The 15,725-nt window shown below is 40.5% G+C and overlaps 1 protein-coding gene across 1 annotated transcript in view; it reads left to right on the top strand.

The window, feature by feature from the left end:
- LOC126279125 (cadherin-99C) overlaps nucleotides 1-15,725 on the top strand; it is a 637,420-nt gene that overhangs the window by 570,595 nt on the left and 51,100 nt on the right. The window contains exons 18-22 of the mRNA XM_049979608.1: nucleotides 760-891; nucleotides 14,331-14,447; nucleotides 14,532-14,778; nucleotides 14,900-15,051; nucleotides 15,146-15,286. Of these exons, the coding sequence (XP_049835565.1) occupies nucleotides 760-891; nucleotides 14,331-14,447; nucleotides 14,532-14,778; nucleotides 14,900-15,051; nucleotides 15,146-15,286 (789 nt within the window). The remainder of the gene's footprint in view (nucleotides 1-759; nucleotides 892-14,330; nucleotides 14,448-14,531; nucleotides 14,779-14,899; nucleotides 15,052-15,145; nucleotides 15,287-15,725) is intronic.

Here is a 15,725-nt window from a genome sequence, read left to right as displayed (position 1 = left end):
TATTCTTTCATAATATTGTTTTTCAACTAAGATCTTCATGGCACCAATTTATCTTGCAGTGGCAAACAGTATTTTCAGATCTGTGTAAGAAATCCCTCTACCCCCCCCCCCCCCCCCCAGGGGTTGAATATTTGTTATTAATTGCTCAGGTAATTTTTAAACCTTTTCTGTCATATGTGTTAAGCAGAAATATCTTTCTACATGTCTTAATGTCTGCACCCGCAGAACAAAGTGTTGCTGTTTCTCCAGTAATTTCTCATAATCACTCTAAGAAAATACAAGGTGGGTTCTTTCATCATGGACGTGTGTGATTTGTTCACTAGCCTTCTCTAACTGATGTCTTCCTCTGTAGGACAATATGTTGACCTTCCATCTAATTAATATTGTAAAATGCTCAAATCATTTTATGTGACTAACCTGGGCATAATACATATGGTTAAGCTGAAATCTGTACATAATATTATGGTTAAGCTAAAATCTGACTGGTCCAGCCACGCTTCAAGCTAGAATAGTTATTGTGTAAAAGGTAGCATATTGGCTTATAAGAGACCATTATTGAGTAAAATTCACATTTTGGATATGCTCTTTCTAATTCATGCACTTGACTTTTCTATTTACAGCAACGCACATGAGTACACACCTGTACGTGTGCGCCTGCACACACACACACACACACACACACACACACACACACACACACACAGTGTTTTTACCTGTTGATATTTTATTTTACTCTAACATGAGAATACCTGATTTCAGGATCGAAATGATATACCACCAGTGTTCACAACAGTACCACGACCAGTTACTCTGGAAGACAGTGTACCTATTGGCACTACTGTAACAACTCTAATTGCAACTGATTCAGATGGGACACCACCTGGAAACAAGGTAATTAGGAAGCATTTCAGCTGCATGATATCCAAGCCTTTATAGTTTATATCCAAATAAAAGAGGAAGCTGATGAATGCTTCCTTGGAAGTGACTATTTCCATAATTTTGTGCATCTGCATATTGAATAATCTGATCAGCCCCTCCACCTCTCAATTTGATGATTGCCAGAATGGAGCAGTGATCTGATGCTCAACAACAACTGAAATACAGATGCCATAAACTAAGGGCTGTTTTTGGAAATGGTGGTGGTTGGCACCCTCTCTGTGGCAAAGCTAGTAGATGAGGCACACACTGTAGTCGACTGTGTTGTAATATACATATTTGTAACATACAGGAAGTTATAAAGTGCATTGACAATGTGCAACCTTTTTCTGACTGGGACAGTCCAACAAAATTGATGTAAACTATGTGCAGATGTGCTGGAGCTTTTGATAGTGGGCAAAAGTGTGGCCCTTCTGGACCATATGTTCAGTGCCGAGAAAATAAACAGGATGCCGTGGTAAAGATGTCATCCTGCACGTACACCAACAAGTAGTTTGCAGTAGCTTACGACATCATGTGCACAAGAAAGATGGAATGAGAACCTGACATTTGCAGCCTTTGGTGGGTATCAGGAGGACACTACATTGGGAGCCATAACCAGAAATTTGTTGAGAATGTCTCACTGATTTATATTTAAATCAAAAGTCACTGCTTTGTGCCTGTCAAAGATTGCATCCAGTCCACACAGAAGGTGAGATAAAGTCTAGGCATTAGGCTCATTTTGCTCAAAATATCACTGAGATGCCTAACACACAGTTAAAAATGTGACACCTGTCAAGCCTGCAACACAGATTTGGAGCCGCTAAAATAATACCTTTAAATGTTGTAAGTATTGCTCCAGCACAGCCACTGCTATAATTATGTCATCCAGATAGTCTGCAGGATTTGGGATGTCGTGAATTAAATGTTTGGTTTGCAAAAATTGCAGGGAAGTGCTCTGTCTCCCCAGTCACCGGCCATCATCCAGATACCCTCTCAGTACCACCCAGGACTGGAAAAACTGAATTACATTCTCTACCAGGTTTCTGAGTAACTCTTGCCATATGTAGAGGTGAGAAATATTCTCCCCACCTCTTCCATGATGGTATTCTGCCACTCACCCAAGCTATGCAATATTTTAGTCCATCCTTATTACACTCCTGTTCCTGACTCCATGACACATAGCTCGTATCCCTGTAAAACACCTGGACATGTGAATTGTTCCATACATACTCCCACTACCATATAGTCTACTCCTGTCAGAGGCATTCCTTATGACATCAGAGGTGGGGTAACCTGCAAAAGCAGCAATAAGATCTACCAAATTAGTTGCAATCATTGAGCTTGTGGGTGCAACAACTAACAGGTTGTCTGTTCACACGTTGGCCACCACCAAGTTGTGACCAAGAGTTGGTTGCTGAGCACAAACACAACACAATGCACTTCACTTCAGTAGCTGCTTCACTGGACATACCATCTAGATCCTTGCCAACCTTTCTGAATTGTACAATCTTCACTAGGTCCTGTCTCCATCTGCCTTTGTTTCCATCCCTGCTCCCATTTCTGCCTCAACACATATCTATTGCCCCTCTCCCCCCAGTGCACCCTTATAGCCCTTTTCATTCTCTCCTTCCGCCCTAACCCACTGCTACATCTAGAACCCCACCATCCTGTCATGCACACTCCCACAGTAAGAGTACAGCATCTTTCATTGCCATAATCTTGCTATCCCTCCCCCTCCTCTCCTCACACTTCTTTCTTACCTACACTGCTTACCCCAGCCTAGATAGCTGCTCACCTCAGACTGGCCTCAGTGCCCAGAGATAATAGTGGCCAGATGTTTGAGAGTTGTGGTTTTTTGTGTTTGTGTGTGTTTACACCTGGTGAAATACAATAATGAAAAGATAAACATTCACCATATAGATGGCATGTTGAGTTGCAGCAATCTGGAGTAGGGCAGGGAAGGCAGTTGGATAGCAGGGTACAGGAAGGGTAGGAAAAGAGCACTGTGTTGTGAAGTGTGCAAGGACTAGCAGGTGGCAGGACAAGGCTGCCAGGATCAGTGTCAGGGGAAGGGTGGAGAGAGGTGAGGGGGGTGGTGGAGTGTAAACAGGGGACAGAAAAGGATAGGAGCAGAGAGGGGTTTATTGGCAGAGAGCAGTGCACAGTGAGGTTGAGGGTACATGTATGTGGAGGAGAGGATACGAGAAAGTGGGTGAAAACTATTGGCTGTAGAATATGGAGGCAGTAGGTTATTGTAGGCTGAGGTTGGGACAGTTTTGGGAACACAGAATGTGTTGTAATGATAACTCCTATCTGTGCAGTTTGGAAAGCAGCTTTTGTTTCGCAGCCTGGGCCATATGGATCCTCCTCTCCACCACCAGCTTTTCTGAACTGCGGAGTGGGAATTATCTGTACAACACATTCTGCGCTCCTGAAATTATCCCCACCTCAACTTTGTTTCCACACCTGTCACCCAGAATTTTCCATCCCCTCTGACCTATCACCTCCCTCCCTACTCATGTCTCCCCACCCTTGTTATGCACTGCTTTCTGCAGTGAATCCACCAGTCTCTTCCCCTCTCCACTCCTCTCCTTTTCTACTCTGGAAAAATTCACTTCCCCCACAGTCTCCAGGATTAGAGCCCGGCAGTCTTGTCATGCCACCTTTTAGTCCTTGCACTCAAAACTAAACAGTGCTCTTCTCCCCAGCACACACACCCTCACCCACATCACGTCATCCTGTACCCTGCACCTTCCTGCCCCATTGTAGACTGCTGCTTTTATTCAATGCAACAGTTGCAGTCTGTCCGCAATAACCAGAAATTGTGCTTGTGTGTGTATTTTCCTTTCGGTTCTGAAGAAGACTTAGGCCAAAAGCTTAATGTGTAACTGCTTTTTCATTGTGCCTGTCTGCAACTCAATGCATGGTCTTTAGTGAGTAGCAATCTATTCTCTTTATAATTGTCAATATTTCAGGCTAGACTATGTCTAATAACTTATCCAATAGATTACTTTTATATTTGCCTCTCCACTGCTCAATGTCTCCTCTGTGTGGTGAGTAGCAGTATGTCATAATTCGAATTGAAAGGAGCATTAGTTTAAACATCTAAAACAAGAAATGGATGTCTACAAATAGAAAACAAAAATAATATACCATAATGTGATCTCTCAGGTTTTCTTGATGTGATTGATTAATGGTGTGTTTCCCAAGTGTTTGGCTGATTGTTGTCCCACATTTTATGCACAATATTGTGTGAAGGCAGCAGAGGATCAAGTAGGTAAAAAGACGAGGGCTAGTAGAAATCCTTGGGTAACAGAAGAAATATTGAATTTAATTGATGAAAGTAAATGAAGCAGACAAAAAGGAATATAGATGTCTCAAAAATGAGATCGACAGGAAGTGCTAAATAGCTAAGCAGGGATGGCTAGAGGACAAATGTAAGGATGTAGAGGCTTATCTCATTAGGGGTAAGATAGATACTGACTACAGGAAAATTAAAGAGACCTTTGTAGATAAGAGAACCACTTGTATGAACATCAAGAGCTCAGATGGAAACCCAGTTCTAAGCAAAGAAGGGGAAGCAGAAAGGTGGAAGGAGTATATAGAGGGTCTATACAAGGGTGATGTACTTGAGGATAATCTTATGGAAATGGAAGAGGATGTAGATGAAGATGAAATGGGAGATACGATAATGGGTGAAGAGTCTGACAGAGCACTGAAAGACCTGAGTCAAAACAAGGCCCCCGAAATAGACATCATTCCATTGGAACTACTGACGGCCTTGGGAGAGCCAGTCCTGACAAAACTCTACCATCTGGTGAGCAAGATGTATGAGACAGGCGAAATACCCTCAGACTTCAAGAAGAATGTAATAATTCCAATCCCAAAGAAAGCAGGTGTTGACAGATGTGAAAATTACTGAACTATCAGTTTAATAAGTCACAGCTGCAAAATACTAATGCGAATTCTTTACAGATGAATGGAAAAACTAGTAGAAGCCGACCTCGGGGAAGAGAAATCTTGGAACTCGTGAGGCAATACTGCCCCTATGACTTATCTTAGAAGCTAGATTAAGGATGGGCAAACCTATGTTTCTGGCATTTGTAGACTCAGAGAAAGCTTTTGACAATGTTGACTGGAATACTCTCTTTCAAATTCTGAAGGTGGCAGGGGTAAAATACAGGGAGCGAAAGGCTATTTACAATTTGTACAGAAACCAGATGGCAGTTATAAGATCGAAAGACATGAAAGGGAAGCGGTGGTTGGGAAGGGAGTGAGACAGGGTTGTAGTCTCTCCCCAATGTTATTCAGTCTGTATATTGAGCAAGCAGTGAAGGAAACAAAAGAAAAATTCGGAGTAGGTATTAAAATCCATGGAGAAGAAATAAAAACTTTGAAGTTCGCCAATGACATCGTAATTCTGTCAGAGACAGCAAAGGACTTGGAAGAGCAGTTGAATGGAATGGACAGTGTCTTGAAAGGAGGATATAAGACGAACATCAACAAAAGTAAAACGAGGATAATGGAATGTATTCGAATTAAGACGGGTGATGCTGAGGGAATTAGATTAGGAAATGAGACACTTAAAGTAGTAAAGGAGTTTTGCTATTTGGGGAGCAAAATAACTGGTGATGGTCGAAGTAAAGAGGATATAAAATGTAGACTGGCAATGGCAAGGAAAGCATTTCTGAAGAAGAGAAATTTGTTAACATTGAGTATAGATTTAAGTGTCAGGAAGTCATTTCTGAAAGTATTTGTATGGAGTGTAGCCATGTATGGAAGTGAAACATGAATGATAAATAGTTTGGACAAGAAGAGAATAGAAGCATTCGAAATGTGGTGCTACAGAAGAATGCTGAAGATTAGATGGGTAGATCACATAACTAATGAGGAAGTATTGAATAGGATTGGGGAGAAGAGAAGTTTGTGGTACCACTTGACCAGAAGAAGGAATCGGTTGGTAGGACATGTTCTGAGGCATCAACGGATCACCAATTTAGTATTGGAGGGCAGCGTGGAGGGTAAAAATCATAGAGGGAGACCAAGAGATGACTACACTAAGCAGATTCAGAAGGATGTAGGTTGCAGTAGGTACTGGTAGATGAAGAAGCTTGCACAGAATAGAGTAGCATGGAGAGCTACATCAAACCAGTCTCAGGACTGAAGACCACAACAACAACATTGTGACAACAACCCAGCTGACCTCTTCAGATGCTGCAAGTTGTGCTGTCATGTGTGCTTGCTCTCCAGACTCCAGCAAGATAGAGAACTGTTGTTGGCCTCAATCCATTTTTTACAACTGAGTTTCACTCCAAACATGCACTATAAGGCTTTTGATGCTCTTTCATCAGAGCCTATACTGATATTCCATGAATCATGCACTCTCTCAGCATTTACAGCTCTGGTGGATGTTATGATCAGCAAGAGCTTAATAAACTGAGCACTAGACACCAAGCCTTGTTTACAAAAGAGAGACATACTGAATCCTTGGACCCAATTGTGAAAAAGCTTGCAGATTGTATTGAACTCTTATCATGTTCTGACATCAGCTTATATCTTCCTCAAAGGAAAATATTATGAGCAAACCATTGGAATGGTGATCTGTAGTCTGTTATTGCTTGTCATGTTGAACCAATATGTGGAACACTTTGCAGCAGAGGCACAACAATCTACCATTTCCACACTAACATCACACTGTTGATAAGTAGAAAACACATTTATGTTAGATACAGTTCTTGGGTGAGACATCAGGTGTCATTGTGAAATTTCCACAATATTTCATCGGTCCAACTGACTGACATCATCCGGTGCGGCAGACACACTGCTGAGGCTGTGACCGAAGCCTCCTGTTTATGACAGTCACAGAAGAAACTGCACAGGCATGAATGTACCAAATTTGATGACTGGTAGTCTAGGTATTATGATCTGCAGTGGGAGAGTGAGACAGCAACAGTCATTGCAGATTTCTTTTACTGGTCCAGATGTGTGTCTTCAACGTTCAATGCATCTGTCCTCCACAGTGCAACAAGTTTGTCCAATTTACAATTTTCTGTAGCTACAAGCTTCTTAAAGTGAGACAATTATTCACTGACCATAAAAGAGCTCTGAGTTTCATTTGCAGATGAAAGATGCATTGAACTTAATGTTTCGTAAATAATCTTCCTATTTTTGAAGAAATATTGCTGATGCATGGCAACACTACCATTCCTCTTTGTTCCTCACTTTCTCCTGTCTCCTCACTTTGTCTAGCACATGCTGTGTGTAATGCACAGTGCATCTCTCACCCAGAATATTCATTCTCTAAAAATACATTACAGAGGTGGCATAGCTCATCAAAAATGCTTTCAGAATCTGACATGGCTCATGATCTGTGGATCTACACCCTGAGCATGTCACTTCATTGTGTAGGATGGTGACAGCTCATGGGCTGTAAGTGTAAGTCTGTGCATCTAGGTTTATGGTACACAGTGTGACACATGATGCTGTCCAGTTTTGTCCACACCAATACATGCAGAAATGGTAGTTCGCTATTTTTCTTCATCTCGATTGCAAACTTGATGTTCAGTGATACAATACCAAGGGTGACATGACAAAGGTGACATCCACATATTGCTAAAAGCACTTAGGCTTCAACTTCCCAGACTTGAGTGCTCTCTCCTCAAAATCTTCTAGAAAAAGATTAACCCCATTGGGTAACTGTGGCACTGTCGGCCTGTTCAAAGTATTGGTCACTGAATAAGAAGTAAGTTGAGGTGAGCACGTGCTTAAACAAGTCAATAAAATCCCTTGCAGCTTCTCACCAATCAGTAACACTGATTCCTTCATTTGCATTTGAGTGGAAAGTGAGAATACATTGAAACTAACAAGAATATTTGATGGTGCAAGTCACAAGATCTGAGTTGCGAATGTAGTGTTTACATTTTTCCACTAAAGGGCTTAATCACACTGCTAGACTTTTAGCCAGGTTGTATGCTGGTGCACCACTGTGACTAACAGTTGGTCGAAGTGGTACAGTATCCTTATGAATCTTGTTCTGGGAGGAACAAGTGCCTGTGTGCGAAGTCTGGCCACATTATCAGAGATAGTGCTGTTTTTGAGAAGCTCTTAAGTTCTCTGTTGTATTTTTGTGGTAAGGTCATAAGTTTTGATCTTGCAGAAGGGTCTGAACTTAACACCCACTCTGAGGACACCACCCATTTTGGATATTATTAGTTCTATTGAACAGGGAATCTTGAAACTGCACAGGGATGTTATCAAGGAAATCAAATGCTTGCTCTGACACGGACACCAGTGCCCAAAAATAATGTCTCGGCTGCAGATAGCTCAGTGCTTCAATCTCAGTGTGAGGATCCTGGTATTGTGATGTTATCAGTGGATAAAGGCAGTGCAACTTTCATCCTCTCCAGACTGATGTACTTAAGCAAGGTGAACCAGTTATTGGACAACTTGCCTATTGCCTTCTAAACTAGGACTCGACAACCAAAATACAACAAAGAACTTCAGAACAGTCTCTGATGTTGTGGCCAACAACCTTCAGACACAGGCACCTGTTCCTTTCAGACTATGCAGATTGCCCAAGATTCATAAGGGTACTGTGCCACTTCAAGTAATTGTTAGTAGCACTGGAACACCAACATACAATCTTACTAAACATCTAGCAGCACAGTTGAGCCCTTTAGTGAGAAAATGTGAGTACCACTTTCATAGCTCAGATGACTTCATCCATTGGCTCAAGAACTTGTGACTTGCACCATTAGATATTCTCATTAAGTTCAATGTGGTCTCACCTTTCACTGGAGTGCCAATGAAAGGTTCAGTGTTGCTCATTGGTGAGAAGCTGCAAGGAGAACTTGTTCATTTGTTTAAGCACGTGTTTGTCTTGACATACTTTTTATTCAATGACCAGTACTTTGAACAGACTGACGCTGTCACAGTGAGTAATCCTTTGTCACCTATTGAGCCCAATCATTTTAGGAACATTCCAAGGAGAGAGCACTCCAATCAGTGGAGTTGAAACCTACAAGATTCTTTTTTGTTATCTGGCACCATGGCATTCATTTTTGCAATACCTAAATTCACTTCATTAGAACATTGAGTTTATTATGGGGATGGAGAAAAATGGTGAACTACCATTCCTGGATGAGTTGGTGGGGAGAAAAGAAGATGGCACCTCGCACCACACCCCATACCTTAAACCTACACATGTGGACTTATACACCAGCTGTCACCTTCCTGCACAACAAAATGGCAAGCTTATGATGTTGGTCCACAGAGCATGAGCCATATTGAATTCAGATGGCTATCTGATGAGCTACACCATCTCCACATCATATGTTTAGAGAATGGATATTCTGAATGAGAGATTCACTGTGACTTATGCCTAGTGTGAGCTAGGCAAAGTGAGGAGATGGAAGAAAATGAGGAACACAGGGAAATGGTCATCTTGCCATATGTTGGCAGTGTTTCTTCAAAAATAGGAAGATTATTCATGAAACATATACTGAGCTCTTTTAGGATCTGATGAAAGCCACACTTAAATACTACTTTTCTACGTAGTTGCCATTTAAATTAAGGCACTTATCATAGCGATGGACGAGCTTGGAAATACCTACGTCGTAAAATTCGGCCGCCTGCGCCTTCAACCATGTGGTTACCTCTGCTTGAAGCTGTGCGTCGTCATCAAAATGCTGCATAGCCATCCACTTCTTCATTGCTGGGAATAAGTGGAAGTCACTTGGTGCCAGGTCGCAACTGTATGGCGGATGAGGAAACGACTCCCACTTAAAAGATTCGAGAACTTCACGAGCGGCATTTGCCGTGGGGGCCCGGGCGTTGTCATGAATCAGCAAGATCCTTGAGCCCAACTTTCCCCTGCGCTTGTTTTGTATTGCTCTTCTGAGGTTGTGCAGAGTTTGGCAATACCTTTGAGAGTTTATTGTAGTGCATCTTTGCAGGAAGTCCACAAAAATCACATCTTTTCTGTCCCAAAAGACAGTCACTATCACCTTCCTTGCTGACATTGTTTGCATGCATTTCTTGGGTTTTTGGGGGGAATTTGTGCGCCCCCACTGCATTGACCGCAATTTTGTCTTGCAGTTCATATGCTTAACCCATGTTTTGTCACCAGGAACAATTCAATTGAGTAATGAGTCACCATCTTTCTCGTAAGTGTCCAAAAATGTTAACGCTGCAGCCATTTGCTGATTTTTGTGAATCTCTGTCAAGATTTTTGGTATCCATCTTGCACAAAACTTGCGGTAACCAAGCTTCCCGGTAATGATTTTTTGCAACAAACTTTGTGAAAATTGTGGAAAACTCATAGAGAGTTCCGTTATTGTGAAATTACGGTTTTCACGGACCGCGGCATTGACTTTTTTGACAAGTTCGGCAATCACTAGCATGGCAGGATGCTGACTGAGCGGTGGAATGCTATGAAACCAAGATGGCATCACTAGCCCCGTCCCTAACGGACACAAATGAAAACGTAATGTACTTTGTGTATAGCCCTCGTATAAGATTTCCTGTAGCTGCAAGGTGGCATACATTGAAAAACCCTGTTAGAACAGAAGCACTGAACATCAACAGCACACATGTCTGAACTGCCAGAGAAATCTACAGTGCCTTAGTTCAGTACAGGGCACAGTGTGGAATACAAAAACACCAGAGTTATCTCATTTGCCTCTTCATATTGGGATAAAGTGGAAATTTGCAGCTCAGCTAACCAGCTATAAAGGGACACAGGATAATAACTTAGTACAGCTTAGTACAGCTTGATATCTAGTGCTGGCAATGTTAAAATCACATTGACTGCAAAGAAGAACTGTTGGACATACAAGGGATGACTGCTGTGGTGACATAGATACACGATTGACAATGGTGACAACAGGCACTTGCCAGTGTGGACACATAGGTCGGCAGGCAGCTCCTGACAGAGAGCGCTGGGATGGCTGATGGCACGGTACAGTATGACTGACAGCCTCTGCACTTGTGTCAAATCTGTCCATTCTCTGTCTAGCTAGTGGCGTAGCTGTCTGGTCAGGATATTTGCACTACTGGTCACTGAATTTGGTGTGTTAATACACCTGCACAGTTTCTTCTCAGTCTGGCATAAATAGGGGACTTCAGTCAGAGCCTCAGCAAAGTTTTTGCTGCACTTGAAGATGTCGACAAAATATTGTGAAAATTTCATGACGACGTCCTGTGCCTCGCCAGAGAACCGTATTTACCACTAGTCCACCTATAAAGCCTCAAGCAACACAACACATTTGTGGTGTGCCCACATGGAACAAGAAATTTGATGAGTTCCTGGAACATTTAAACTCTGCCCATTGTAATAAAAAAATCATGGTGGAACTTCCGAAAGAGGGCCAGGATCCTTTCCCTTGGCTTATTAGTTGAGAAAAGACCAATCATCGCTGTGTCACAACATGTACAGAAAACCCATAAACCTCTAACTTCATGCCCTGAGCCCCCACCATCTTTCACATTTGCTGCTAAAGTCTAGTACTTAGAGCTTGAACGCTTTCATACAAGGAGGGCCTTGCAGAAGAATTACAGCACTTACAAATAGTTTTCTGAAGGAATGGGTACTCAGACACGTAAATTGAGTGGGCATTGCAGAGAAATTCAAGACTGCCTGAGAAAGAGTTAGAGACTGATTTAGAATAAGAGAAACCAAGAATCACTTACCTACCTTATGCTGGCCTAATTTAAGAAATACTGCTAGACTTCTACTAAAACATGGCATCCCATTTATTTTGCTCCCATCAACAAATATAAAAGTGAAAGTGAAGATGAAGAGAGATCTCTCACCCCTCCCTTTCTCTCTCTTCATCTTCACCTTTCTCTCCTTTATCCCACTCCTCCCCTCCCCCCCTCCACCCTCTCTCCCTCTTCCTACATCTCTTTTTGTTGTACCCTCTGTACTCTTGTTCACTTCGTTGTGAGGCTACAGAGTCATCTGTAGAAAGACCTGCTTCTTTCCTGCTGCCTCCTCCATGTGTCCTACCCTGCTCGATGCCCAATTGCACCAGCAAAGGCAACAGCTGTTAATAGTAGGGTATGAGTAGTCTTTCCATGGACATTGGAGTGTGCATTAGAGGGTCGGAATGGTTGTATGTGTGAATCTGTGTACTGTTGCTAGAAATGGAGATAGCACTCAAAAGCTATTGTGAATGTTGTTTTCCATTATGTGTTCCTGTGCTCGATGCATCGATCTGCTATTGGATGCTGCTTGCTTTCCCTTATTTTACACATTGTTAAAATGTTGTCATTTGTGCTGCCATTGTAGAACAGAAGAATGGCTGTAAGTTGTACTACTGCAACACAGCAAAACATATTTCACGAAGGAAGGAGTAGTAGCATAGTAAATGCTATAGTTATCATATCTGACTCCTAATTTAGGTATTATGAATTTGGAATATGTAAAATGCAATTGTGAAAAGTGGTGCCAGTAGCCCATCTACAAAAGTTGCCATCTTTGCCTGAGAATACAGGGAAAAAAAATTATGCTTCCTTTTCAGCTCAGTGACTGAAATATGGTAGCACTAACGTGGAAATAAATGGGAAGTGTGTGTAAAGTTCTGTATATGTAAGATCATCATGAATATACTAACATTACAAATCAGAGATAAAGTGTTAGTAGGAAATGTGATGAAGAGTAACAAATCCATAATGAATTATACAGAAATCTTTGTGTTACTTCGATTTTTCACTCTTTTTGATTGATAGTGACAGGGAGGGGGGAGTACTCCAATCATTATTGTTGCTGGACAGTTGGCATTTGATAATGCTCCCTGTTGTAAGTGTATATCACAGAGATTATGTATGTATTAAATTAAAATGACTCATATACTTATTAAATAAACTTCTAGTATGTATAATAAAAATATTTTTCTTAGCACCACTATGAATATTTTTCATAGCCACAGAACATACTGTATATTACAGTGGGGCAGCTCCCTGGGTGCAAAAAATGTATCTGGCAGAAGAAGATAGTTTTGTGTATTGTAAGTGTCTTCAAAAGCAGAGACTTGGTTTTTTATTGTAACTCACACTTTAGAGTAACAAAATTTATTGAACACAACTTTATAGCAACAGATTGAAATTGTCTATTAATAAACACAAATAAACTATGTTATTTCTTGATGGAAATAAGCCCTAATTACTGATAGAACTAAATTATATATTTTGATTACCATTCTAAACTATACCATTAGAAGTAATCTGCTGTCCACTAATGAACTTTTGCTGTTTGATTATGACCAACATTATTATTTGAACTTATGTTATTATGAATACATACATAATATATCAACAGTTTGATGTTCACTACAAGAAACAATGTTAGGTATATATATATATGTTCTCCTGTTGTCTGTTTGGCTTGTCCCATATCATATACACTCCTGTACATAAAATGATTGGGTTAATCAGTAGAGATGTAGTGCAGTACAATAGTTCCTGATTGAAATTAATGTAAGTTCAAGCACTATGACTTTGTCTTGCAAGTTTGTTGTAAGTATGAGATTAAGCAAAGTTTCTTCTAAGCTTGGCAGTGGCAGAAAAAACACGCACGCACGCACAAACGCACGTTCGCACTACACACACACACACACACACACACACACACACACACACACACACACAAACACACACATTAGTTGAAGTACTATAACACAAAAGTCTAAATCAGCCCAGGTAAACAGCATAAGTCATACTTCACTGGAAGAGACAAAAGTTCGATAATATTGACAGAAAATGTGTCCACCACCAGGTGACCTAACTTTGCTTGTTACTGAAGTTCACATTTCTGGCAAAGGCACTCTCACTGGACCTTGGCATATCAGTACAAGCATATCTTCCATTTACACATCTGGCAGTATTACTAAACTCAGTATTATGACAGGTATGCATTATTTGTACTTGATTGCCTTTTGTACAAAAGGAAGTCAATGGAACTACAAATGAAGACAGTTAGCTTGTCACAAAAAATTGATCAATCAGTCTACTACTAGATTAAATCGAATAAAACTGGGAATTTAACTTTTAAATGCACTACCTTCACAAGCACACATTGTCTCACTTAGGAGTTTTTAAGTCTGTGGTACAAAATTGTCCAAAAAAGGTGTTCTAAACAATTGAGAAATTAATGGATTGTACTAAGGAATATTTTACATTTTGACTTTTATTGTCTTTAATCTGTGTGTTTTACTGGTTTACCACTATACTTCAATGTGTTATTGTTTACTAGCTTATATTATTTTTCTTAGTCCTGCAAATTCTTCATCAGCTTGAGGCCTTGACACACCCTCTTACATCAAACTCTGTTGAAATTACAACAAAGTTATAGCTTGTGCAATGCACAATAACAGATGTATAATTGGAGCTGAATTTGCGCTTCTTTGTCATAGGTTCGATATGAACTTATTGGAAGAGGAAAAGCAAACAAATACTTCCAGATTGATTCTGATACAGGTGTTATACACGTTCGAGATGACCTACGGAAAGAAACACTCAGTGAATACCAAGTAAGTAATATTTTGGTAAATGTAAATTTTCAGTAGTATAAAGCTCTGCAGTGCTTTGTACATTACCACTTTTATTTTTTCTAGGTCGATATTAAAGCCTATGATCTCGGTGAACCACAGTTGTCATCTGTGACATCAGTACCTGTTTATGTTCGCCACGTGGCAACTGTTCCACCAGATGAAGGGCTGGGCTTTGCTGACACTTCTTATACGGTAGAGATTCCTGAGAATGCAACTGCAGGCACCCTCATAAAGACACTTACAATTTTGAACATCAGAGCTCAAGACATAGCTCCTCTTCGGTGCATAATAACAGATGGTGACATTCAAGGTTAGTGTTCAGTGCATCTTGAATCAACTACAAACAACATATTCCTCAAAGAGGTAGTTTTCATTAACTGTCATTATTATCACAGCAAAATTAATAGACTTATTCTCATTTCATTTATAAGGTCTCTTCTACACAAATGTGACAAAGGATCGGAACTGTGAATTAAGGTTAAGAACTGCTGGTCTGGACCATGAAAAAGTGCAACAGTATCAGGTGGCTATAAAGTTAGACACTCTTTCTGGTTTGGTGAATCAGATGAGAAACAGCACTACTGTAAGTAAACGTGAGAATTTTATATCTTTGTACTGTCTGCTTATTGAGGTAATTGCTAAGTCTAATCTTCTGGACTATGGTTCTTACATTATAGGTTAAGATTCAGGTTGTTGATGTGAATGACAACAAACCTGAATTTATATTCCCAGAACCAGACAAAAAATTTTCAAAGGGAAAATACTTTGGGGCAATTGCAGCAGATTCACCTATTGGGACATCTGTTTTGCAGGTTAAAGTAAGTGAAATATTCCATGTAACTAATAAACCTTTTTGTGTGTAACTCGTTCATTCATTCATTCATGCTGGTTTGAGAAGCCAGAGATGGCAATCATGTGTGCATGGGATGTGCATGCTTTTATGAATGAATGTGTGTATGTGTTTCCCTTTCAGAAGAAGGCTTTGGCTGGAAGCTAATGTGTAAGTGTCTTTTCATTGTGTCTAAATGCAGCTCAGCATGTCATCTTTACAGTGAGTAGCAGTCTACATGTATTTGTGTCTGGAGAAAAACAGCTCCTCTGCTTCCTGCTGCTCTAGTGTTAATATTATTATTGTTTTTGAGACTTTTGACCTGTAGACCATCTCTGTGCTCTGGAGTTTTAGTTAGTAAGATTACAAATATCTACAAATGTCATAATTACTTTTAAAACAAATACATTATTTCAGTGAAGTAGAGT

This window comes from Schistocerca gregaria, chromosome 6 (assembly GCF_023897955.1).
Source record: "Schistocerca gregaria isolate iqSchGreg1 chromosome 6, iqSchGreg1.2, whole genome shotgun sequence".
Taxonomy (NCBI): Eukaryota; Metazoa; Arthropoda; class Insecta; order Orthoptera; family Acrididae; genus Schistocerca; species Schistocerca gregaria.
This window is presented reverse-complemented; position numbering and strand designations above follow the sequence as displayed.